Below are 26,142 nucleotides of genomic sequence, written 5' to 3'. Positions count from 1 at the left end.
TATTACAATTACAGAATTTTGGCTTTTGGGAAGAAGGGAACTGAATGAGGATACAAACTAGGAGCTCTGTGGAGGGTGTTTGGGGTGAGGAGGCTCTCAACTCCCTGAAATGTGTGCAGAATATGTGTATAGGCTCATGCACATATGGCATTTTAGGGGACAACATCTATAGTTCTCATTTTAAAGCTGTATGTGATACGCCCTTTCTTCAATGGTAGATCCATAATCTAAATCAGTTCCTTTGTTAGGTTTGAGTATAAAGCTTTTTGTGGTTCCCCTCAGGTGAAGAGGGCCGCATGCATGTACAGTGTTTCCAAACAGTAATTTTAAAAGCTCAACTGTTTCCTGGGGATTGTTCTCAAATCATAATTTGTAAATGGAAGAAGATATGGTAGATTACTCTTGGATTCTGTTGGACAGTTAATAAATTTCACAAGTTGTAATAAGTACAAGTTGCAAATTAGTTCCTTTCTCTTCTTTTCTGAAACATTAGCCATTTTACAATTATTTTGAGGACTAAGTACTTGAGTTACAAAGGCCAAATACAGCAATAAGTCTTGGGGTTGGAGCAAAGGAAAAAGTTGTTCAAAGGAGCTCAACTCACCATGAAAACCCAACGAATATCCCAGATTCTAATAATTTAAGTCACTAATGAAATTCATGTTACTTGAGAGGGATTTTTTTTTTAAGGTGATAAAGGCAGATTTTCTTTTAAATTTTTTATTAAGGTATTATTGATATACACTCCTATGAAGGTTTCACATGAAAAAACAATGTGGTTACTACATTTACCCATATTATCAAGTCTCCACCCATAACCCAGTGCAGTCACTGTCCATCAATGTAGTAAGATGCCACAGATTCACTATTTGCCTTCTTTGTTCTACACTGTTTTCCCTGTGACTCCCCCACAGTATGTGTACTAAACATAATACCCCTCAATCTCCTTCTCCCCCCCTCCCCAGCTGCCCTCCCACACCCCTCCCCTTTGGTAACCACTAGTTCCTTCTTGGAGTCTCTGAGTCTGCTGCTATTTTGTTCTTTCAGTTTTGCTTTGTTGTTATACTCCACAAATGAGGGAAATCATTTGGCACTTGTTTTTCTCTGCCTGGCTTATTTCACTGAGCATAAAGTCTTCCAGCTCCATCCATGTTGTTGCAAATGGTAGAATTTGTTTCTTTCTTATGGCTGAATAGTATTCCATTGTGTATATGTACTACATCTTCTTTATCTATTCATCTACTGATGGACACTTAGGTTGCTTCCATATCTTGGCTATTGTAAGAAGTGCTGCAATAAACATAGGGGTGCATATGTCGCTTTGAATCTGAGAAGTTGTATTCTTTGGGTAAATTCCAAGGAATGGGATTCCTGGGTCAAATGGTATTTCTATTTTTAGTTTTTTGAGGAACCTCCATATTGCTTTCCACAATGGTTGAACTAGCTTACATTCCCACCAGCAGTGTAGGAGGGTTCCCCTTTCTCCACATCCTCACCAGCATTTGTTGTTCTTATTCTTTTCGATGCAGGCCATCCTTACTGGTGTGAGGTGATATCTCATTGTGGTTTTAATTTGCATTTCCCTGATGATTAGTGATGTGGAGCATCTTTTCATGTGTCTGTTGGCCATCTGAATTTCTTCTTTGGAGAACGGTCTCTGCATATCCTCTGCCCATTTGTTAATCAGATTACTTGCCTTTTGGGTATTGAGGATGTGAGTTCTTTATATATTTTGGATGTTAACCCCTTGTCAGATATGTCATTTACAAATATATTCTTCCATACTATAGGATGCCTTTTTGTTCTGTTGATGGTCTCCTTCGCCGTACAGAAACTTTTTAGTTTGATGTAGTCCCATGAGTTCATTTTTGCTTTTGTTTCCCTTGCTCGAGGAGATGCATTCAGGAAGAAGTTGCTCATGCTTATATTCAGGAGATGTTTGCCTATGTTGTCTTCTAAGAGTTTTATGGTTTCATGACTTACATTCAGGTCTTTGATCCATTTCGAGTTTACTTTTGTGTATGTGGTTAAAAAGTAATCCAGTTTCATTCTCTTTCATGTAGCTGTCCAGTTTTCCCAACACCAGCTGTTGAGGAGACTGTCATTTCCCCATTGTATGTCCATGGCTCCTTTATCATATGTTAATTGACCATATATGGTTGGGTTTATATCTGGACTCTCTTGTCTGTTCCATTGGTCTGTAAGTCTGTTCTTGTGCCAGTACCAAATTGTCTTGATTACTGTGGCTTTGTAGTAGGGCTTGAAGTTGGGGAGCGAGATCTCCCCCATTTTATTCTTCCTTCTCAGGATTGCTTTGGCTTTTTGGGCTGTTTTGTGGTTCCATATGAATTTTAGAACTATTTGTTCCAGTTCGTTGAAGAATGCTGTTGGCATTTTGATAGGAATTGCATTGAATCTGTAGGTTGCTTTAAGCAGGATCGCCATTTTGACAATATTAATTCTTCCTATCCATGAGCACAGGATGTATTTCCATTTATTGGTATCTTCTTTAATTTCTGTCTTGAGTGTCTTGCAGTTTTCAGAGTATAGGTCTTTAACTTCCTTTGTTAGGTTTATTCCTAGATATTTAATTCTTTTTCATGCAACTGTGAATGGAATTGTTTTCCTGATTTCTCTCTCTGCTAGTTCATTGTTAGTGTATAGGAATGCCACGGATTTCCGCGTATTAATTTTGTATCCTGCAACTTTGCTGAGTTCAAATATTAGATCTAGTAGTTTTGGAGTGGATTCTTTAGGGTTTTTGATGTACAATAAAATCATGTCATTTGCAAACAGGGACAGTTTAACTTCTTCCTTGCCAATCTGGATGCCTTTCATTTCTTTGTTTTGTCTCATTGCCGTGGCAAGGGCCTCCAATACTATGTTGAATAAAAGTGGGGAGAGTGGTCATCCTTGTCTTGTTCCCCATCTTAAAGGAAAAGCTTTCAGCTTCTCACTGTTAAGTATGATGTTGGCTGTGGGTTTGTCATATATGGCCTTTATTATGTTGAGGTACTTGCCCTCTATACCCATTTTGTTGAGAGTTTTTATCATGAATGGATGTTGAATTTTGTCAAATGCTTTTTCAGCATCTCTGGAGATGATCATGAGGTTTTTGTCCTTCTTTTTCTTGATGTGGTGGATGATGTCGATGGATTTTCAAATGTTGTACCATCCTTGCATCCCTGGAATAAATCCTACTTGATCATGATGGATGATCTTTTTGATGTATTCTTGAATTTTGTTTGCTAATATTTTGTTGAGTATTTTTGCATCTGTGTTCATCAGGGATATTGGTCTGTAATTTTCTTCTTTGTGGTGTCTTTGCCTGGTTTTGGTATTGGAGTGATGCTGGCCTCATAGAATGAGTTTGAAAGTATTCTCTCTTCTTCTACTCTTTGGAAAACTTTAAGGAGAATTGGTGTTAGGTCTTTACTAAATGTTTGATAAAATTCAGTGGTGAAGCCATCTGCTACAGGTGTTTTGTTCTTAGGTAGGCTTTTAATTACCAGTTCAATTTCATTGCTGCTAATTGGTCTGATCAGATTTTCTGTTTCTTTCTGGGCCAGCCTTGGAAGGTTGTATTTTTCTAGAAAGTTGTCCATTTCTTCTAGGTTATCCAGTTTGTTAGCATATAATTTTTCATAGTATTCTCTAATAATTCTTTGTATTTCTGTGGTGTCCATAGTGATTTTTCCTTTCTCACTTCTGATCCTGTTTATGTGGTAGACTCTCTTTTTTTCTCGATAAATCTGGCTAGGGGTTTATCTATTTTGTCTGTTTTCTCAAAGAACCAGCTCTTGCTTTCATTGATTCTTTCTATTGTTTTATTCTACTCGATTTTATTTATTTCTACTCTAATCTTTATAATTTTCCTCCTTCTACTGACTTTGGGCCTCATTTGTTCTTCTTTTTCTAGTTTTGTTAATTGTGAGTTTAGACTGCTCATAAGGGATTGTTCTTTCCTGAGGTAGGCCCGTATTGCAATATACCTTCCTCTTAGCACAGCCTTCATTGCGTCTCACAGGTTTTACTGTGTTGAATTATTGTTGTCATTTGTCTCCATATGTTGCTTGATCTCTGTTTTTATTTGGTCAATGATCCATTCGTTATTTAGGAGCATATTGTAAAGCCTCCATGTGTTTGTGGGGTTTTTCATTTTCTTTGCATAATTTATTTCTAGTTTCATACCTTTGTGGTCTGAGAAACTGGTTGGTACAATTTCAATCTTTTTGAATTTACTGAGGCTCTTTTTGTGCCCTAGTATATGATCTATTCTTGAAAACGTACCATGTGCACTTGAAAAGAATGTGTATTCTGCTGCTCTTGGGTGTAGTGTTCTTTAAATGTCTGTTAGGTCTATGTGATCTAATGTGTTGTTCAATGCCTCTGTCTCCTTACTTATTTTCTGTCTGGTTGATCTGTCCTTTGGAGTGAGTGGAGTGTTGAAGTCTCCTAGAATGAATGCATTGCATTCTATTTCCCCTTTTAATTCAGTTAGTATCTGTTTCACATTATGTAGGTGCTCCTGTGTTGAGCGCACAGATATTTATAATGGTTGTATCTTCTTGTTGAATTGAGCCTTTTATCATTATGTAATGTCCTTCTTTGTCTCTTGTGACTTTCTTTGTTTTGAAGTCTGTTTTGTCTAATACAAGTATTGCAACTCCTGCTTTTTTCTCTCTGTTAGTTGCATGAAGTATCTTTTTCCATTGCTTCACTTTTAGTCTGTGTATGTCTTTGGGTTTAAAGTGAGTCTCTTGTAGGCAGCATATAGATGGGTCTTGTTTTTTTATCCATTCAGTGATTCTTTGTCTTTTGATTGGTGCATTCAGTCCATTTACATTTAGGGTGATTATCGGTCTGTATGTACTTATTGCCATTGTAGGCTTTAGATTCGTGGGCACCAAACGTTCAAGGTTAACTTCCTTTCTATCTAAGAGTCTAACTTAACTCACTTCATAATGCTGTTACAAACACAATCTAAAGGTTTTGTTTTTTTTTGTCCTCCTTTTTCTTCTTCCTCCATTCTTTATATATTAGGTATCATATTCTGTACTCTTCGTCTGTCCTTTGACTGACTTTGGGGATAGTAAATTTAATTTTTCATTTGCTTAGTAATTTGCTGTTCTACTTTCTTTGCTGTGTTTTTATTATCTCTGGTGACAGCTATTAAACCTTAGGAACACTTCCATTTATAGCAGTCCCTCCAAAATGTAGTGTAGAGATGGTTTGTGGGAGGTAAATTCTCTCAGCTTTTGCTTATCTGGAAATTGTTTAATCCCTCCAAATTTAAATGATAATCTTTCTGGATAAAGTATTCTTGGTTTGAGACCCTTCTGCTTCATTGCATTAAATACATCATGCCACTCTCTCTGGCCTGTAAGGTTTCTGCTGAGAAGTCTGGTGATAACCTGATTGGCTTTCCTTTGTATGTGATCTTATTTCTCTCTCTGGCTGCTTTTAATAGTCTGTCCTTATCCTTAATCTTTGCCATTTTAATTACTATATGTCTTGGTGTTGTCTTCCTTGGATCCCTTGTGTTGGGAGATCTGTGCACCTGCATGACCTGAGAGACTATCTCCTTCCCCAGATTTGGGACGTTTTCAGCAATTACCTCCTCAAAGACACTCTCTATCCATTTTTCTCTCTTCTTCTTCTTCTGGTACCCCTATAATGTGAATATTTTTCCATTTGGATTGGTCACACAGTTCTCTAAATATTCTTTCATTCTTAGAGATCCTTTTTTCTCTCTGTGCCTCAGCTTCCTTGTATTCCTCTTCTCTAGTTTCTGTTTCATTTATCGTCTCCTCCACTGTATCTAATCTGCTTTTAATACCCTCCATTGTGCTCTTCAACGATTGGATCTCCAACCGGAATTCATTCCTGAGTTCTTGAATATTTTTCCATACCTCCATGAGCATGTTAATGATTTTTATTGAACTCCCTTTCAGGATGATTCATGAGGTCCATGCCATTAAATCTTTCTCAGGAGTTGTATTAATAATTTTATTCTGAACCAGGTTCCTTTGGCATTTCATATTTGTATATGGTGCCCTCTGGTGTCCAGAAGCTCTACTCACTGGAGCTGCTCTGCCCCTGAAGCAATGTTGGGGATCACAGAGGAGTGGTATTGGTGCCTGAGGGGAGGAAAGAGCTGTTCCCGGCTGCTATGCCTGCCTGCACTGCCAGTATCAGTGGGCCGAGCACATAGGTATAAGCCTCTATGCTTTGCATTTGTAGTTGCTGTAGACAGATCTTCCCTCTGGCTGGCTTAATGCCAGGATAAGATTTGCCAGTTTGGGAGTTAGGTGGGGCTGGCCGGGAAAAAGATGCATTAGGCTGCGTATTACAGAGGGGGTCCTTGGAGCTGTGTAGGTAGCCAGGGAGCTGGAGCACCTGAAGATCGTGAAAGCTCCCAACGTGCTGGGCAGAGTGTACCCAGACAATTTTGTATACCTGTCCTTTCTCCTCATCTGTAAGCTCCATGCCTTCCTTGCCCCATTAGCAGCCCTCTTGCTAAGGGTTTCCTTTTTAGGAAGCCTCGCAGACTGCCCGCCATTTTTTGTCCCAGAGCAGCCAGATATGGGTCCCTACTTTCCACAAGCAGCTGGAATCTCAGTCTCTCCAGGAATTCTGCCTGTCTTATCTTTCCAACCCCCTTATCACAAGAGTACCATGAAGTGCACCTTTGTGCTCCCAGTGCAGATCTCCGGAGTTAGGTATTTAGCTGTCCCAGGCCTCCACTCCCTCCCAGCTCCATTTCTCTTTCTCCCGCTGGTGAGCTGGGATTGGGGAAAGTGCTTGGGTCCTGACGGGCCACAGCTTTGCTATGTTACCCTGTTCCATGAGGTCTGCTCTTTTGTTCAGGTGTATGCAGTCTGGCGCAGTCTTCTTTCCTTTTGCTCTTTCAGGATTAGTTGTATTAATTATATTTTTGTATTATACGCAGTCTTAGGAGGAAGCCTCTGTCTCACCTCTCACGCTGCCATCTTTAATCGAGAGGGGTTTTTTTAACATTAAGTGAGGTGGTAATTTTCCAATAGTCAAATTTAATGAAAACATTTACTCATATAAATTGGAACTTTATTTTTATATATTAGTTTTGCTGTTTTACTTGTTTTTACTAAAAGTAGTCACTCTTTTCCTTATATTTCCTCATGAAATCTTTCAGAACCACTTCTAGAAATGGCATCATTTTACCATAAGTATTTTGTTTTCTCCCCCATCTAGTTTTAATGAAGTAGTGCTAACTCTGCCTTAATTTGATTTGGCATTCCTGCAATTTAACATTTGTAAGTATCTTGTATTATGGCCCATCTGGGTTGTCATAGAAACCAAAGACCTCCATCCTCTTCCCTTTAGTTAAAAATGGAATGCAAACAGGGCCTCAAAGTGACGTTTTTCTAGTATGGGTGACAGCCCTGTGAAGTGCAGAACAGAAAGGTTTTGTATTGGTTTTATTCTCCCATGGTCTATCATACCAGTTAACTCTGATGATGCAGCTTTTCTCTTGAAAATCTGGCAAGATACTAATGGAATTTTTAAAATGTAAGCATCACGGAGAAGAAAAGGAATGCAGCTAATCCTCTTCGAGCTGTTACACAAAAACGCAGTGTTGGCTAGCAGTGTTTTTATTTTCTTCCCTATGTTATCAGTTGGTCTGTTGAAGCTGTGGGACATTTGGCAGAGACACCAATTAGTCACCACAACTGTGACTTTCGTTATTAGTCTTGTTATTTACCTCTCAGGTCAGGTGAACGTGGTTTTATCTCATTAGAACCTACAGGCCCGTTGATTAAGTACAAGGCAGTAGAATAGAAATTTATTAGAAGAGAAATTTGTTGACATGGCAATTCTAATGGCCTGTCATTGGACCTGATTCTAAAACATTGTAAGGCCCTATTTCCACCACCCTCGTAGTCACAGAATCCTCAATTACCTTGATGGTTTTTCAACTTCCACATTCCCTTCAGCTTCTCTACCAGAACAGTATGTGATTTCTGTGATATTTCTGCTTCTAAAGCATTTATGTTAATAAGTTCCAGTGTGTTATTTCAGTTGTGCTAGCAAAATGTCTGGGTTTGATGGTTAAGATTTGTCAAACTGTTGGTATGGCATTACTTAACATTTCAGAGTGTCAAATTCTTATTTTAACATAGGTTTTGAATTTAGAAAATGACATAAATAGTAACATCTGACTGTGAAACAAATAATGGAAATCAGACATGTAAGTTTATATCCAAATAGGAGTATTTCAGAAGGGTTGGATTAAAATCATTAGACAATTGCACTTAGTGAGTTTTTGGTTAGTTTTAAGTCTATTTTTTGAAAGGAAAATACTGAAGTCTTCAGTGTTTGTGATGTTTTGGCTAGTTTCTTGTAGTTCTGTGCTTTAGCTTTAGTTCCACATCTCAACTAATGGTCATTTTCAGCAGTGAATTCACAAGTGCTAGGAGTATTTTCTTACCTTGATGAGAGACCCTGTAATTCCCAGTAAAGTATAAGTAAGAGGTAGGGTTTAGCTGTTGTTATATCTACAGGTAAGAGAATATAGTTTCCAAATAGCACTGTATTCTTTGGCATATAGGATGGAAGCAAATAATTTGTTTTCACAGCATAGTGTGGGGAATGATATAGCAGCTCCTTCATGCTTAACATGTTGCTTTCTTCCTTAAAGTTTGCTGCCTTTACTTATAATTTGATTGGTACTGTTTGTTTTATTTTTTGTTTTGTTTTTGCAAGTGTCAAGTGGTTGAGAGGGTTAACATATTAACCTCAACTCTACAGTCAGTTTAAAAATTAGAATCTTCCCTAGGTGATTATTTCCATTTATTAGTATCTGTTGAAAAAAAGATTAGGGATGTTGTTGTTTAGCAAATGTCACATTGCTACCATCTGTGCAGAAGGTTGTGACTGCTTTAGCCCAGAGGAGCAGGACAAACATTTCTGTTCACCATGCCCTTACTCTTCCTCAGGAGAAAAGTTAATGTTTGTGTACACTGAAGACAGGGCCTTAAACAGAATAGAATGTGATCAGTTTCTCACCCACTAAGGTACAGAAATTCTCATGTACATATATCCTCTGCATCCCTGTGCTATGTCATCACTATTGTTGGATAATAAGCAACATAACATTTGGTTCTTTCAAATCTGTGTTTTTAGGTGCATTTCTGCACATTATCAACATAGTTAACATAGTTCTTTCTTCTCTAACCACCAATCTAGTTAACTATTCAGCTCCTTCTAAATTATTCATTTTTTGGTCTTCTATACATTTAAAAATGTATGTTGTAAAAGTAGACCTGCATTTTGCAAGAGCATTCGTTAGAAACAAGGTATATTAATTCTAAATTCTATTCGCAAAGAACTGTCTTCTTAAATATAAAGAATACAACCCAATGGAAGTATATAGATGCCTTTTCACTGGGCACATATTTGTTTATCTTTTAAGGCACCTGTAATCAATTGTTAGCATTTCTCTCAATAATTCTTACTGAAAGTCCATATTTAATTATTTTTGTCTCAAAAGTTTTTCCTTGGACTTAGCATTGCTCAAAATGTACATTCTTCCCAGGTGTGATCTTGTCTTATGTTTGTGGCTCTACTTTCTCTATTTACTGCTCTCTTCTCTGTGTACATACTTTTTTCATCTTTCAATAACTTTGCTTGTTAATACCCTATAAGAAATGTTACAGTTCTTTTGCATATACATCTTGTCTTCTGAAATAGCTATATAAACTTACAAAAAGATTTTTTTTTAAATGTTGTCTTCAAACCTTACACTGTCTACCACTCTGTTCATTGCCCTAACATCCTTTCAAATCTAAGAAGAGAGCATGGTTAGCAAAGTGCATGCAAAACAGCAGCAAGTTAATAGTTGTGGATGATTCTGAGAACCTTGTCTAGTGCTGCTTTAAATATGTGTGCAAGTTGTGCAGCTGGACAACCCATCTATGAATAAGTTGCCAATCTTTTAAACAAAGAAAACTAGAATGTATTGTATTTGCAGTTCATGCTCTTGTCCTCTGGGATTCAGTAATCTTCTTAATATTTCTCCACAGTAGTATATACCTATGGGTAGCAGGCTGATTGTTGCTGAAGGTACTAAAATGTTTTGATAAGAGCAAAACTGTGCTGCCACCTTCCTCCCAAGCCCAGTTCAGAGGTGGCCTGTTTGCATGTGGGCCTGTGGTGTATCTTTTTTTGTACAACAGCAGCAGAATAAGGTCTGACTCCATTTGACTGAAGTGATAGCTTTTGATTCTGTAAGAGGACCTATTGCTGGTGAGGGAGTTTGAAATTGCAAAGTGAGTTTGCAGTGTGAGGCAGGTCTGCCCAGCAGCAGGTTGATTTGCACTGAGAGACAAGCAGCACACATAAACAGATGGCCAACAATGAGGCAGAGCAACAGAGCCCGAGCAGGTAGACTGGCTTTTGCCTGATTCTCAACATGGTTATAGAGAGTGGAATTTTAATTTGTCTGCCACTCTTGAAACTGAAAAACAAGTACTTAGTAAAAGATATTCTATTCATTGGAAAATGAAAAATAAGCATTGTTAGGTACAGGAGAAATCTGTCACTGGATCTGGACATTGAAAAACCATCATTTTCAGGAGCTGCTTCCTATAGGCATGGGCTTGCTTTATCTTTTGGCATATGGTCATTCAACATCATTATGCTGAGTGCTTCAGCATGTAACATACACTGAGGAAATATTAAAATTACGTCTTTGATACAGAGTTTTAGAGAATTATGAACTATTTTGTTGCAAGCACAAATCTGATATTTGGGTTAAGAAAAGCATTTTCAGAAAAGATATTGTGGTGGTATAAAAACATACAGTAACATTAGTTTATAATGGTATTAAGCAAAAGAAAAATATCAATGGAAAAAATCCTTCAGTTTCATACTTAAAGCTTAGAAGAATGGAAGAGTATAGTAGAATTCCCAGTTCTAATCATCCATCCTCAACATGTAAATGTAAACAGTCATTTCTCTGCCAAACACTCTGAGAAGCATTAAGCATCTCATTAATTTTCAAAAACAAAATTTTACTTTAGTTTTATATCTCTAGAAAAGTGTTTTAAATATAACATTTGATGAAGGAAATGTTGTAAGGAATTTCCTGAAAGAACTTGAGTACTTATACTTAATTCTCTAATTGTCAGATTGCACTTAGCAGAGACCAGTTTTCTCATCCTGCATATGCTGGCCAAGGAAAGCAAGTTAGTAGTGAGCAGCATTGTCAGGGTACCGGTTGGCGCTCCTTAGGTCACCGTGGTTAGGAATGTATCCAGAAACACAAACTACCATGGTGGGTACCTTGTTCTGAGGCGCCACAAGGACTCTGAATGCCACTGGCTAAGGCAAATGTGTGGCTGTAGCCACCTTCTGTTTCCCAAATAATTGGAATCCTACTCAAGAATAATTGTGCCAGCATCTGTTTCCCAAATTAGCTTTCGTCTTATCTGCTCAAGCATGAAACACCTAGCCTTTGCTCATGGTGGGAAAAGCACTGATCTTACCTTTGTGCTTATGGGAAGTAGTGCATTAAAAACTCCAAGAGAATGCATTATTAATGGGACAGGCCTCTCTCCCTGAGGGGCATCATTTATGTGGCCACTGTCAGGAAGGGTAGAGACAAACTTAGTGCTAGTTCTTAACCAATTTTTAAAAAATGAGGTAGTGAAGGATACATAAGGAGAATTACCTTCACAACATGCAGCAGTAGACACCCATTGTAATATAGATCACCCTGGAATAGTGTTGCCGTGTAAGCTTTAATGTGTTGAGTACATTTCTTACAGGGTGCCACATTATCAGAGGTTAAAAAAATAATAAATTTGAGGTTTTAATATTATAAAGATTATCAGAAGATTTTTGAATCATTTTCGGTTTTAAAGAAGCCCCCATCATCTGTTTGCTAGTTTCCAGCTTTATGTATTTCAGTTTGTTTTTGTCTACACATGAGTAACTGAACTGAATATGTGTGCCAGTAAGTGAAGAAGCTGCAGAGCTGCATTCAGCTTCTGCTTATGTCTGCAGTATTAAAGTGTTCCTTTTGTTGCATGTGCTGCTCTTGCAGAGTCTATAGAGCCTTATCAAATACAGCCAGTTGGTGCTGCTGGTTCGAAAGCACAGGGGAGCTCTCATATGGAAGGTTAATGGAGTGTAATTATAAAGAAAAATGAACTGCTCAACCACTCTATTTCACTCTACCTGCACCAAGAGTGACAAGTGCTCTGATCCTTTAGAAACCCTGGAGCAGAGGGTTTAACCATCTAAAATTATGACAGTATAACTGTCACACAAACAAATGCCTTGTGAAGTATAGATATGTACCCCTGTGCAGGAATAATTCCTTTCTATTACAGAGAGTTTCAGTTAGGAAAGGATCACCTTCAACCACCAAGAAAAGCTGCTTGTTAAACAATGTACTTTTGTGTCACTTCTTCTTTTCCATTCAATTTGTTTCATTTTCTTAAAGATGCTTTCTTCCCTCTGATTAGTGGCAAGGCTGACAACTTGCACTTGAGTAGGTCCATTCCCTCGTATCCATCAGACAACAAATACTCTTGCTTTCTCCTAGCAGGTCCATCATAGTTTCCCTTACAGCCACCCTTAAATCAACTGGGTTCTTTTAAAGAGAATGAAAATAGTCATCTCTCTTCATTTTCACTAAGCAGAGCAGACCATAGGAAGCTCAAGTGTTGTCTGACAGGTCTTTCTCCCAGTATCTACATATAACATAGAGATTACACACATTTCTGTGGGCTCAAGATGGAGTTGGATCCTTATGTCCTTTGGTTGAAAATATCAGAGGAAATATTTTGTAAGGAAAATTGCAGCTGGAAGGGACAAGGACAGAGAAAGGCCAAGGAGATGTTCAAACAATGTGCTGACTAGACAAATCTGTGTTACTAATGTCACATTTCCAGTGAATATTGCAAAGTCTTCCTGCTGCTGGCACATCTGAAGGGTAAGCAGAGCTGAATTGCAGAGCTGTGTTGATTTAGTGCTTTTGCCTTGCTCAGCACAGAGCTGCAATAAGCTGCTGCAGAATGACGTGACAACAAAACCCCTGACGTCTTGTTCTTATCCAGTCTGAAACCTAACCACAGTTGGTGGGGCTGTGCTGCCTACTGAGATAAGTAAATTCAGCATCACATACCTTAAGCGTGTGGAGACTAGGCAGAAGTGATGGCTGTGTCAGTTGCACAGCAGTCTTACTGACTGAGCACTGGGCCTGATCATGGGTCAGAGAGGAGCAGCCAGGATGCCCATAGCAGCTCCGAAAGAGGAGGCTAATTTTAAAGCCTCACTGTCTGGTTTATTTCCCCAGCCCTTTTGCATATGGGTTTTGATCATCTGTGATCTATTTTGAAAGAAAAATAGCTGTATAATTTTTATGGCAGTAGGATAAATCTATTAGTGAATAAAATTTTTAAATCCAACTTTATATTAGTGGCAGTTATGTAAAGTTTGTTACGATTTACTCCTTTATGAACCCACTGTACCTCAACATTTTACTAGTCTAAATGCTGCCAGCATTCATTTTGAATTGAAGTCATTGTTCCAGAATTGAAGCTTTGGCTTGGTGTGTAAGGTTAGCAAAGAATCTTAAAATTGGCCGTCATGGGGGAGGAGCCAAGATGATGGCGTGAGTAGGGCACTGGAAATCTCCTCCCAAAACCATATATATTTTTGAAAATACAACAAATACAACTATTCCTAAGAGACCAGAAGATACAGTACAACAGCCAGGCTATATCTACACCTGTGAGAACCCAGCGCCTCACAAAGGGGGTAAGATACAAGCCGCAGCCTGGTGGGACCCGAGTGCGCCCACAACCCCAGCTCCCCAGCAGAAGTAGAGGAGTCAGAGCGGGGAGGGAGAAGGAGCCCAGGACTGCTAAATACCCAGCCCTAGTCATCTGCACCAGGAACACAGACACACAGTGCGGTGCTGGATACTAGGGAAATGGAACAGTAAAACCTGTGAGCAGGTCCCCACAGCGGGCACCCCTGGAACAAAAGAAAAGTGAGTGCTTTTTGAAAGTCTTAAAGGGACAGGAGCCTCACAGCTGGATGGAAACATCCCGGCACACTCATCCCAGCGTCTGGGAATGCCGGGGAACTCCGGGCGCCCTAACCCCCTGGGCGGCAGCACAGCTCTGAGGCCCCTCACAGTGATAAACAGCCTCCCACCCATTCCCCCTCTGGCACGGCCCCACCATAGTGGAGCAGCAGCCTGAGACCAGCCACACCCACACGGAGCCTACTCAGGACCAGACTCAGAGGTCCCCTGGGCGCACAGCTGCCCACCACAAGCCGCTAGGGGTCGCCGTTCTCACACAAAAGGAAGGTGAGGAGCAAGCAGGAAGGGACTTCGTTCTCCCAGCTGACACACGCGCAAACTGCCCACGACTACCTCTATCACCATGAAAAGGCAGAAGAATTTGATACAGACCAGAATAACCCAGACATTCCCCCTGAAGGAACCTGGGGAGATAGATTTAACCAATCTTCCTGAAAAAGAATTAAAAATAAAGGTCATAACCATGCTGATGGAGCTGCAGAGAAAAATGTAAGAGCTAACGGGTAAAGTTCGGAGGGAGAATACAGATAAAAAACAGTCTCTGGAAGGACTTAAAAGCAGAATGGACGGGATGCAAGAAGCCGTTAATGGAATAGAAATCAAAGAACAGGAACGCAGAGAAGCTGACGCAGAGACATATAAAAGGATCTCCAGGAATGAAAGAATATTAAGAGAACTGTGTGACCAATCCAAATGGAACAATATCTGCATTATAGGGGTACAGAAGAAGAAGAGAGAGAAAAAGGGTTAGAAAGTGTTTTTGAAGAAATAATTGCTGAAAACTTCCCCAAACTGGGGGAAGAAATAGTCGTTTAGATCACGGAAGTCGACAGAACTCCCAACAGAAGGGACCCAAGGAGGACAACACCAAGACACATAATAATTAAAATGGCAAAGATCAATGACAAGGACAGAGTATTAAAGGCAGCCAGAGAGAAAAAAGGTCACCTACAAAGGAAAACCCATCAGGCTATCATCAGACTTCTCAACAGAAACCTTACAGGCCAGAAGAGAATGGCATGATATATTTAATGCAATGAAACAGAAGGGCCTTGAATCAAGAATACTGTATCCAGCATGACTATCATTTAAATATGAAGGAGTGATTAAACAATTCCAAGACAAGCAAAAGTTGAGGGAATTTGTCTCCCACAAACCACCTCTACAATGTATTCTAGAGGGACTGCTTGAGTTGGAAGCACTCCTAAGGCTAAATAGATGTCACCAGAGAAAATAAAATCACAGCAAAGAAAGCAGACCAACCAAATACTAACTAAAGGCAAAAAATAAAATTAACTGCTCACAAAAGCAGTCAAAGGAAATACAAAAGAACACAAAATAAAACACCTAACATATAAACAATGGAGGAGGAGGAATAAGAAGGGAGAGAAATAAAGAATCATCAGACTGTGTTTATAATAGCTCAATAAGAGAGCTAAGTTAGATGGTAAGATAGTAAAGAAGCTAACCTTGAACACCCGGTAACCACGAATCTAAAGCCTGCAATGGCAATAAGTACATATCTTTCAATCATCACCCTAAATGTAAATGGACTGAATGCACCAATCAAAAGACACAGAGTAATACAATGGATAAAAAAGCAAGACTCATCTATATGCTGCTTAAAAGAGACTCACCTCAAACCAAAAACATGCACAGACTAAGTCAAGGGATGGAAAAACATATTTCATGCAAACAACAAAGACAGAAAAGCAAGTGTTGCAGTACTAGTATCAGACAAAATAGACATCAAGACAAAGTAACAAGAGATAAAGAAGGACACTACATGATAAAAGGGTCAGTTGAACAAGAAGATATAACCATTATAAATATATATGCACCCAATACAGGAGCACCAACATATGTGAAACAAATACTAACAGAATTAAAGGAGGAACTAGAATGCAATGCATTCATTTTAGGAGACTTCAACACACCACTCACTCCAAAGGACATATCCACCAGACAGAAAATAAGTGAGGACACAGAGGCACTGAATAACACACTAGAATAGATGGAACTATTAGACAGCTATAGAACTCTACACCCAAAAGCAACCGGATACACATTCTTCTCAAGTGTACATGGAACATTGTCCAGAATAGACCACATACTACGCCACAAAAAAAGCCTCAGTAAATTCAAAAAGATTGAAATTCGACCAACCAACTTCTCAGACCACAAAGGTATATAACTAGAAATAAATTGTAAAAAGAAAGCTAAAAGGCTCAGAAAAACATGGAGTCTTAACAACATTGTCCTAGATAATCAATGGATCATTGACCAAATTAAAACAGAGATCAAGCAATATATGGAAACAAATGACAACAACAACACAAAGCACCAACTTCTGTGGGACGCTGAGAAAGCAGTTCTAAGAGGAAAGTATATAGCAATCCAGGCATATTTAAAGAAGGAAGAACAATCCCACATGAATAGTCTAATGTCACAATTATCAAAATTGGAAAAGAAGAACAAATGAGGCCTAAAGTCAGCAGAAGGAGGGACATAATAAAGATTAAAAAAGAAATAAATAAAATTAAGAGGAATAAAACATTAGAAGAAATCAATGAAACCAAAAGCTGGTTCTTTGAGAAAATAAACAAAATAGATAAGCCTCTAGCCAGACTTATTAACAGAAAAATAGAATCAACAGAATCAGAAATGAGAAAGGAAAAATCACGACAGACCCCAAAGAATTATTAGAGAATACTATGAAAACCTATATGCTAACAAGCTGGAAAACCTACAAGAAATGGACAACTTCCTAGAAAAATACAACCTTCCAAGACTGACCAAGGAAGAAACAGAAAATCTAAACAGACCAATTAACAGCAACGAAATTGAAGCAGTAATCAAAAAACTACCCAAGAGCAAAATCCCTGGACCAGATGGATTTACTGCGGAATTTTATCAGATGTGCAGAGAGGACATAATATCCATTCTCCTTAAAGTGTTCCAAAAAATAGAAGAGGAGGGAATACTCACAAACTCATTCTATGAAGCCAACATCACCCTAATATCAAAACCAGGCAAAGATGCCACCAAAAAAGAAAATTACAGACCAATATCTGTGATGAACATAGATGCAAAAACACTCAACAAAATATTAGCAAACCAAATTCAAAAATACATCAAGAGGATCATACACCATGACCAGGTGGGATTCATCTCAGGGATGCAAGGAAGGTACAACATTAAAAAATCCATCAATATCATCCACCACATCAACAAAAAGGACAAAAATCACAAGATCATCTCCATAGATGCTGAAAAAACATTCAACAAAATTCAACATCCATTCATGATAAAAACTCTCAACAAAGTGGGTATAGAGGGCAAGTACTTCAACATAATAAAGGCCATATATGATAAACCCACAGCCAACATCATACTTAACTGCGAGAATCTGAAAGCTTTTCCTCTTAAGTTCGGGAACAAGACAGGGATGCCCACTCTCCCCACTGTTATTCAACATACCACTGGAGGTCCTAGCCACGGAAATTAGACAAAACAAAGAAATACAAGGAACCCACATTGGTTAAGAAGAAGTCCAACTGTCACTATTTGCAGATGACATGATATTGTACATAAAAAACCCTAAAGATTCCACTCCAAAACTACTAGAACTAATATCAGAATTCAGCAAAGTTGCAGGATACAAAATTAATACACAGAAAGCTGTGGCTTTCCTATACACTAACAATGAAGCAATAGAAAGAGAAATCAGGAAAACAATTCCATTCACAATTGCATCAAAAAGAATAAAATACCTAGGAATAAACCTAACCAAGGAAGTGAAACACCTATACCCCGAAAACCATAAGACATTCTTAAGAGAAATTAAAGAGGACACTAACAAATGGAAACTGATCCCATGCTCTTGGCTAGGAAGAATTAATATTGTCAAAATGGCCATCCTGCCCAAAGCAATCTAAAGATTCAATGCAGTCCCTATCAAATTATCAAGAGCGTTCTTCAACGAACTGGAACAAATAGTTCTAAAATTCATGTGGAACCACTAAAGACCCTGAATAGCCAAAGCAATCCTGCGGAGGAAGAATAAAGTGGGTGGGGATCTCGCTCCCCAACTTCACGCTCTACTACAAAGCCATAGTAATCAAGACAATTTGGTACTGGCACAAGAACAGACCCACAGACCAGTGGAACAGATTAGAGACTCCAGACAGTAAGCCAACCATATATGGTCAATTAATATACGATAAAGGAGCCATGGACATACAATGGGGAAATGACAGTCTCTTCAACAGATGGTGTTGGCAAAACTGGACAGCTACATGTAAGAGAATGAAACTGCATCATTGTCTAACCCCATACACAAAAGTAAATTCGAAATGGATCAAAGACCTGAATGTCAGTCATGAAACCATAAAACTCTTAGAAAAAAACATAGGCAAAAATCTCATGGACATAAACATGAGTGACTTCTTCATGAACGTGTCTCCCCGGGCAAGGGAAACTAAAGCAAAAACGAACAAGTTGGGACTATATCAAGCTGAAAAGCTTCTGTACAGCAAACGACACCATCAGTAGAACCAAAAGGCATCCTACAGTATGGGAGAATATATTCATAAATGATGATCCAATAAAGGCTTGACATCCAAAATATATAAAGAGCTCATGCACCTCAACAAACAAAAAGCAAATAATCCAATTAAAAAATGGGCAGAGGAGCTGAACAGACAGTTCTGCAAAGAAGAAATTCAAATGGCCAACAGACACATGAAAAGATGCTCCACATCGCTAGTCATCAGAGAAATGCAAATTAAAACTACAATGAGATATCACCTCACACCAGTAAGGATCGCCACCATCCAAAAGACAAACAACAACAAATGTTGGCGAGGTTGTGGTGAAAGGGGAACCCTCCTACACTGCTGGTGGAAATGTAAATTAGTTCAACCATTGTGGAAAGTAGTATGGAGGTTCCTCAAAAAGCTCAAAATAGAAATACCACTTGACCCAGGAATTCCACTTCTAGGAATTACACTAAGAGTACAGCAGCCCAGTTTGAAAAAGACAGATGCACCCCTATGTTTATCGCAGCACTGTTTACAATAGCCAAGAAATGGAAACAACCTAAGTGTCCATCAGTAGATGAATGAATAAAGAAGATGTGGTACATATACACAATGGAATATTATTCTGCCATAAGAAGAAAAGAAATCCTATCATTTGCAACAATATGGATGGAGCTAGAGGATATTATGCTCAGTGAAATAAACCAGGGAGAGAAAGACAAGTACCAAGTGATTTCACTCATATGTGGAGTATAAGAACAAAGTAAAAACTGAAGGAACAAAACAGCAGCAGAAACACAGAACCCAGAATGGACTAACAGTTACCAGAGGGAAAGGGACTGGGTTGATGGGTCAGGAGGGAGGGATATGTGGGGGGAGGAAGGGGGCATTACGATTAGCATGTGTAATGTGGGGGAGCATGGGGAGGGATGTGCAACACAGAGAAGACAAGTAGTGCCTCTACAGCATCTTACTATGCTGATGGACAGTGACTGTAATGGGGTTTGTGGGGGGAACTTGGTGAAAGGGGGAGCCTAGTAAAAATAATGTTCCTCATGTAATTGTAGATTAATGATAGAATATATATATATATATGTATTTATACATATATATATATTTACCAATGGCCAGTAAGCGCGCGCACACACACACACACACACACACACACACACAGAAAAAACTGGACGTCATACTCCATAATGGTGAATGACATCAGTCTTGTTCTGCTGACTCCAGCATGTATCCCCTGCTCAGCTGCCAGAGAGACTATCTTTGATGACAGAAGTATAGTCTCTCTGGCATTTTAGAGCCGGTTATCCACACCAGAAATATAGGAACACTCCCAGCCCTTCTAAATGCTTAGAACAACTTGCAGGCAGTTTGCCTCAGAATGGACATACTGGTTTCCAGACCCATCTCTTGAGCTGTCCATATTCATCTCTGTCCCACTTCCAACCTTGATTACCTTCTTTGGCTCTTCTCCTGCTTTGCTCAATTAAGTTTGTCACATAGGTTACTCTTCTTCCTTGGCTTTCAATGGCCTGTCTTTATTTCCTGGCAGTTTTCTGTATCTAATGTACAGCAAAGGACATCTCTCCTTGGCCCAGCTCCCTACTCCAGTACACTCTACATTTAGTCAATCTGCTTGGATATCACCCAACCCCTTATCAGCTCCAGAAGTGCTAGCTCAGACAAATGAGCTCCAGTTCTTTGTTAAGTGAACAGAGCATCATTCAAACTAGTTTTTCAGAGGATAGGCTGGCGCGGGCCATGCTGCTCATGCTGTTTGACAAGGTGCAGGCATGAGGAGGAATCCTGAAAACAGGAAACCTCATAGCTGGCCCCTGCTAATTCCTGCACTTATTTTTGCAGTTATAATGTTGGTGATTGGGCTCATATATGGGAAATCTTACGTATTTAAGATTTATTCATCTTTAGTAAATAACATAACCCAAAATATTGATCAAAGCAGCAATTCCGGAAACGAAAGCAGTGTTATAGGACCAACTGTTCCAGGCATACTGCCATGAAGAAGTGAGGCAGAACAACCCAGGCCTCTCAAAAACTAGATGCAGTTTGTTCCTTTCTTTGTAACAATTGAAACATGACTAACCAGAATTTCTTTAGAATATTGGCAGAGAAGAAATTATGGGAACCTGAGGCATAGAAAAACCCCCATGGAAAAAAATCATTTTCCCAAGAAATTTATATGAAATAGCAAAGTAATAAGGAGATTAATAGTCCCCACTACCCAGGGCCCCCCTTTTATGTTGCTTATAATATTAGAAGAGTTGAAGAAAGAAGTTATGAGTAAAATAAGAAGTTTTACATTATCCCATATATAGAAGTTTATAATAAATTTATGACATAATATTATTATATTAGGCTGCCAAGATGGCGGCGCTGGGGCAGGAGGCCGGGGCTGACCCGAGGGAAGCAGGTGTGGTGCCAGTGGGAACTGGGGAAGTGCCCAAGGACATCAAGATGGCAACAAACACACATGGTCAGCCCAGTCTTTCTCTAGGAAATACAAAACTCAAAAGATCAATAGTCATTGAAATGATAGAAAAAAAAATTGATAATCTTAGAAAAGAAAAAGTTTTAAATACACATGGAACAGTGTTTTTTGGCACAACAGCTGGTTTCTCTGGAATGTTGGCAAACTTAATTTTCAGACACTGCTTCAAGGTTAAACGGGATGGTTTTGAAAACGTATGCATCATTGACTACGCTTCCATTTTTGTCTACTATAGTTTCTTACAAGCTCCTTGTAACAGATGCTTTATATTCAGGTAATATAAGCAAGGAAAATTGTGTTCTGAGAAGTTCACTGATTGGCATAGTGTGTGGTTTTTTGTATCCCAGTGCTTTGGCTTTTTCTAAAAATGGACATCTGGCAGTCAAGTATCATACTGTTCCACTGCCACCAAAAGGAAGGGTTTTACTTTATTGGCTGCTGCTTTGTCAATCTGAGATAAAAGCAATGGTAATTCCTCTAGTCTTTCAGACCACCTTTGGAATATTTAATGGTCTACAACATTATGCAATATTTGAAAGTACACTTGAAAAAACTGTGCTTGAAGATTAACCGAAGAATGAATGAATACAGAATGGATTTTTTTTATGATGAGGACTCAGATCTTGATGAAAGTTAAAAGTAGCTCTAGACAATTTGTTTTTGTTCCTTTAACATAGTATATAGCAGTTACTCAATAAATAGTAATTAAATTAAAAAATATTATTATATTAATAGGAAAGTAGTAAGAGCAAATATAGTGTTATTATATAAAAGATATAAAGGTAAGGATCGCCATCATCGAAAAGACAAAAAACAACAAATGTTGGCGAGGTTGTGGAGAAAGGGGAACCCTTCTGCACTGCTGGTGGGAATGTAAATTAGTTCAACCATTGTGGAAAGCAGTATGGAGGTTCCTCAGAATGCTCAAAATAAAAATACCATTTGACCCAGGAATTCCACTTCTAGGAATTTACCCTAAGAATGCAGCAGCCCAATTTGAAATAGCCAAGAAATGGAAGTAACCTAAGTGTCCATCAGTAGATGAATGGATAAAGAAGATGTGGTACATATACACAATGGAATATTATTCAGCCATAAGAAGAAAACAAATCCTACCATTTGCAGCAACATGGATGGAGTAGAGGGTATTATGCTCAGTGAAATAAGCCAGGCGGAGAAAGACAAGTACCAAATGATTTCACTCATATGTGGAGTATAAGAACAAAGGAAAACTGAAGTAACAACACAGCAGCAGAATCACAGAACCCAAGAATGGACTAACAGTTACCAAAGGGAAAGGGACTGGGGAGGATGGGTGGGAAGGGAGGGATAAGGGCGGGGAAAAAGAAAGGGCACCTTATGATTAGCATGTATAGTGTGTGGGGGGCATGGGGAGGGCTGTGCAACACAGAGAAGACAAGTAGTGATTTTACAGCATCTTACTACACAAATGGACAGTGACTGTGAAGGGGTATGTGGGGGGGACTTGGTGAAGGGGGGAACCTAGTAACCATAATGTTCTTCATGTAATTGTAGATTAATGATAGCAAAAAAAAAAAGATGAAAAAGAAGAGGTTATGATCCCACACTTAAAAAAAAATAAAAAATAAAAAATAAAAGAAAACATGACACAGAGAAAAAAATAATAATAATAAAATAAAAGGTAAAAAGGACTGCAAGGCCCTAGTGCCTGTAGATACAGGAAGAAAGGTGTAATATCTGAAGTTGTGGAATGAATATTATGAAAGAATAAGGTGTTTTTATTGTATTTGTAGGAAAGTTGAGGAATAGGTGATAGGAGTGCCATCCCTAGATTTTAGATGTAAGCCTCAATCCACATGTGTAGGATAGGATTTAATTAATAATCTAGTTACACTTAATATAGCTTGCATTTTATATGATCTTTTAAAATTTTATATAGCCTTAGACACATATTTTAGACACGTATCTTAAACACTATATAATCTTACATGCTTAAAGTAAAAATCATAGTCTGCATGCTTAGCTCACATACTGTCTTATGCCATTTCCTGTTCAGCACTTAGCACATAGCTTTTATGAATAACTAATCACAATAGACTAGGGGAAAGTTAAAAGAAATGATGTATTTACTTAAGGGTAACAAGCTGGAATTCTGTAGATTGACTGGAAAAGAATTGTACTGTTCATGATTAAAGAAAAATGTTTAACATTATGTAAACTTTAAAAAGGTATAAAAATAAAGACCCTGCCGCTTAATGTCAGGAGATGTTACAACCTTAATCAGGTGTTTCGTCTCCTCACTCATCTCCTCACTTGCCGACACTGTCCTTTTTAGCTTGTAATGAGTTCTGTCATGAAAAGCATGTATAGTGTGTGAGGGGCACGGGGAGCTCATGCTTTTCATGATAAAGCCATTTTAATTTTCTGGTTATCTGAAATCCTTTTTGATTCACTTCCTATTTTGGAAAATTTTTCTAAGTAATTGGTGATTCCTCTTCTAGTAACTATAGTTCAGTGAATGTAATTACTGTCTGGGGATTGAAAACTGGTAGCCTCTGGTCTCAATCTAACCAGCAAAGATGTTCTAACTCACAATGTTAAAACAATTCTTACATTACTGCCTTTAGATGGGGCACTGTCCAGTTGACATTTGTCCCCATCACTTGCTGTTCTTTCGTAGCTGGGCTGCCTGATTCACATACATTACCTGCCTGACCCCTTTTGAATCCCTAAATGACACTGTTCTTTAATGATTTAACTTCTTTTTAGTATATCAAGATCATAATTATGAACATTAGTTTTCTACATATAGTGCTTATAGAGGTAGAAACTAGAGATCAAGGGATTGTATTTTTACCATTCAGAAATTCTTAGAATTTTAAGCAGAAAAGAATGTTGGAGACTTTGAGTGGGGATGTTGAGCCCAAGAACTGATAAATAACTTAGCTCAGTGAGAGATATAAGACTATAATCCTGATTTCTTGACCTTCTGTATTATTTCTGCTGCATAATACTGCCTCTCTACTTATTTTTCTTAAAAGCAGAATGGGGGCAGGGGAGTGGGGAGTTATGTAAAGTTTTCAGTTGTTGCTTTTGTGGTTCGCTATCTTGTGCAGTCCATAGATGTGAGGGCTCCAAGTCCTTATCAGCAAGTAAAATAATGATGTAGAATTAGATATCAGGAACTAGAATGATTAAGTCTAACTCTACCCCTACCCTGACTTGAGACCTAGGTCTTAAGTCACTTACATGCTTAGAGCCTCAGGTTCAATTGGTAGGTTAATATCCATCTGATATTATTGCTGTTGTTTTTATTGTAACCATTATAGAGCCTAACCAGCTGCCACATTAGACTGTATCTAAAAATCAGAGACAACTGCGGTATATTCAGACAATAGAATGTTATTCCTTGCTAAAAAGAATGATCTCTGTCAATGAGCTCTATCATGAAAAGACGTGAAGGAACCTTAAGTGCATATTACTAAATGAAAGAAGCCAATCTGGAAAATCTAGTATGGTTCCAACTATGTGATATTCTGGAAAATACAAAATTATGGAGACAATAAAATAATTAGTGGTTGCCAGGGGTTGGGAGGAGGGAGGGGTGAAGAGATAGAGTACAGAGGATTTTTAGGGCAGTGAAACTATTCCATATGACACTACAGTGATAGATACATGTCATTATACATTTGTCAAAACCCATAGAATGTACAACATTAAGAGGGAACCCTAGTATAAACTATGGATTTTGGGTGATAATGCATCAATGTAGGTTCATCAGCTTTAACAAATATACTATAATGATGGAGATGTTGATAGTGAGGGAGGCTGTGGGCCATGGGGACAGAGGGTATATGGGAATTCTCTGTACTTTCCACTCAATTTTACTGTGAATTTAAAACTCTAAAAATGGCTATTTTTTTAAAAAATCAGGGACTGATCTTATGTTCTGTACAGTGTCTTCTTCTCTTCTGACCCTTCACCTCTGTAATTTTGTTGGATGTAGAATCTGGAAAAGAGCATGTTAATAAAGTAGTGAGCTTTTCTTTAGTACCAAGAAGTATGCTAAAAGAAGATAAAAATAACCATCTTTTTAATGCAGAGCCATTCCATCTTTTCTACAACTTGGAGAGTGTGTGCCTCTGTGTGTGTGTGTGTGTGTGTGTGTAAAGATGAAATGTTTATATATAGATTTGTGGATTGAATTTACTGGTTTTCATAGCTTGTGAAAAGTTTTTTCTTCAAATTTAAGGTTTAATAAAATAAATTTTAAACCAAATGCTTTTTATTAATTAAGAGATTTTCATGCTTTTCCTCTATGTTGCTGGACCTTAATCTCTAACAAAATTTCTAGTGCTGACAATTTAAAATGAAAAACAACTTGCTCTGAAATTCTGAAAGATGAGTCCAGGTTTCTTCTTTCTCTAGTGCAGAGAACTCAGACTAAATAGAGAGTAGTGCAAATCATCCTTTGTCACGTGTTTTGGAAGATCCAATCCCTTGAAGTTAACCGTCCCTCATTTTGGCAGCCAGCCTGCCTAAGTAAGTGATGAAAAGCAGTGGAATTGATCCTTGTTTTAGGTGGGGTCTTGTCAGAAAGTAAATTTTTAACACTGTTCCTTTTTCTCTTTTAAGTAATTCTCACAGATACTTGGGGATAAATTAAACTACTGAAATAGTGATTATTTTGTGAAATTAAGAGATATTCAGTAGTTTTGGAATCATTTAACTCTATGTACTTATGCTATTATGGTAGATGAGAAAAATTGTGTATTTTAAGCATCAAGAGTGTTGTTCAGGGTGTACTTTCATTAAAATACTTCCCAATGCAAAATGTCAGTGTTTAGTGAAGTCTAAGATTTACTTTTATTTAAATGTAAGGAAAATACTACATTTCTTCATAGAATACTACATTTCCTCACAAAATTTTTTCTACTTGGTGTATCCTGTCTAGCAAAGTGTAGCGTTCTAATGCTGTTTGTCTTTTTCTTTATTTTAAG

At 38.3% G+C, this 26,142-nt stretch overlaps 2 protein-coding genes across 17 annotated transcripts in view; both read left to right on the top strand.

The window, feature by feature from the left end:
* The window catches only part of PHF21A (PHD finger protein 21A), a 265,112-nt gene that overhangs the window by 162,354 nt on the left and 76,616 nt on the right, over positions 1–26,142 (top strand). The gene's annotated exons all lie outside the window — the stretch shown is intronic.
* On the top strand, positions 21,002–22,108 carry LOC118915716 (complex I assembly factor TMEM126B, mitochondrial-like). The gene is given in 2 exon segments (XM_036891892.2): positions 21,002–21,342; positions 21,344–22,108. Coding segments are annotated over 2 exon segments (693 nt in total). The 5' UTR covers positions 21,002–21,036; the 3' UTR covers positions 21,731–22,108.

Source organism: Manis pentadactyla, chromosome 9 (genome assembly GCF_030020395.1).
Source record: "Manis pentadactyla isolate mManPen7 chromosome 9, mManPen7.hap1, whole genome shotgun sequence".
Lineage (NCBI taxonomy): Eukaryota > Metazoa > Chordata > Mammalia > Pholidota > Manidae > Manis > Manis pentadactyla.
This window is presented reverse-complemented; position numbering and strand designations above follow the sequence as displayed.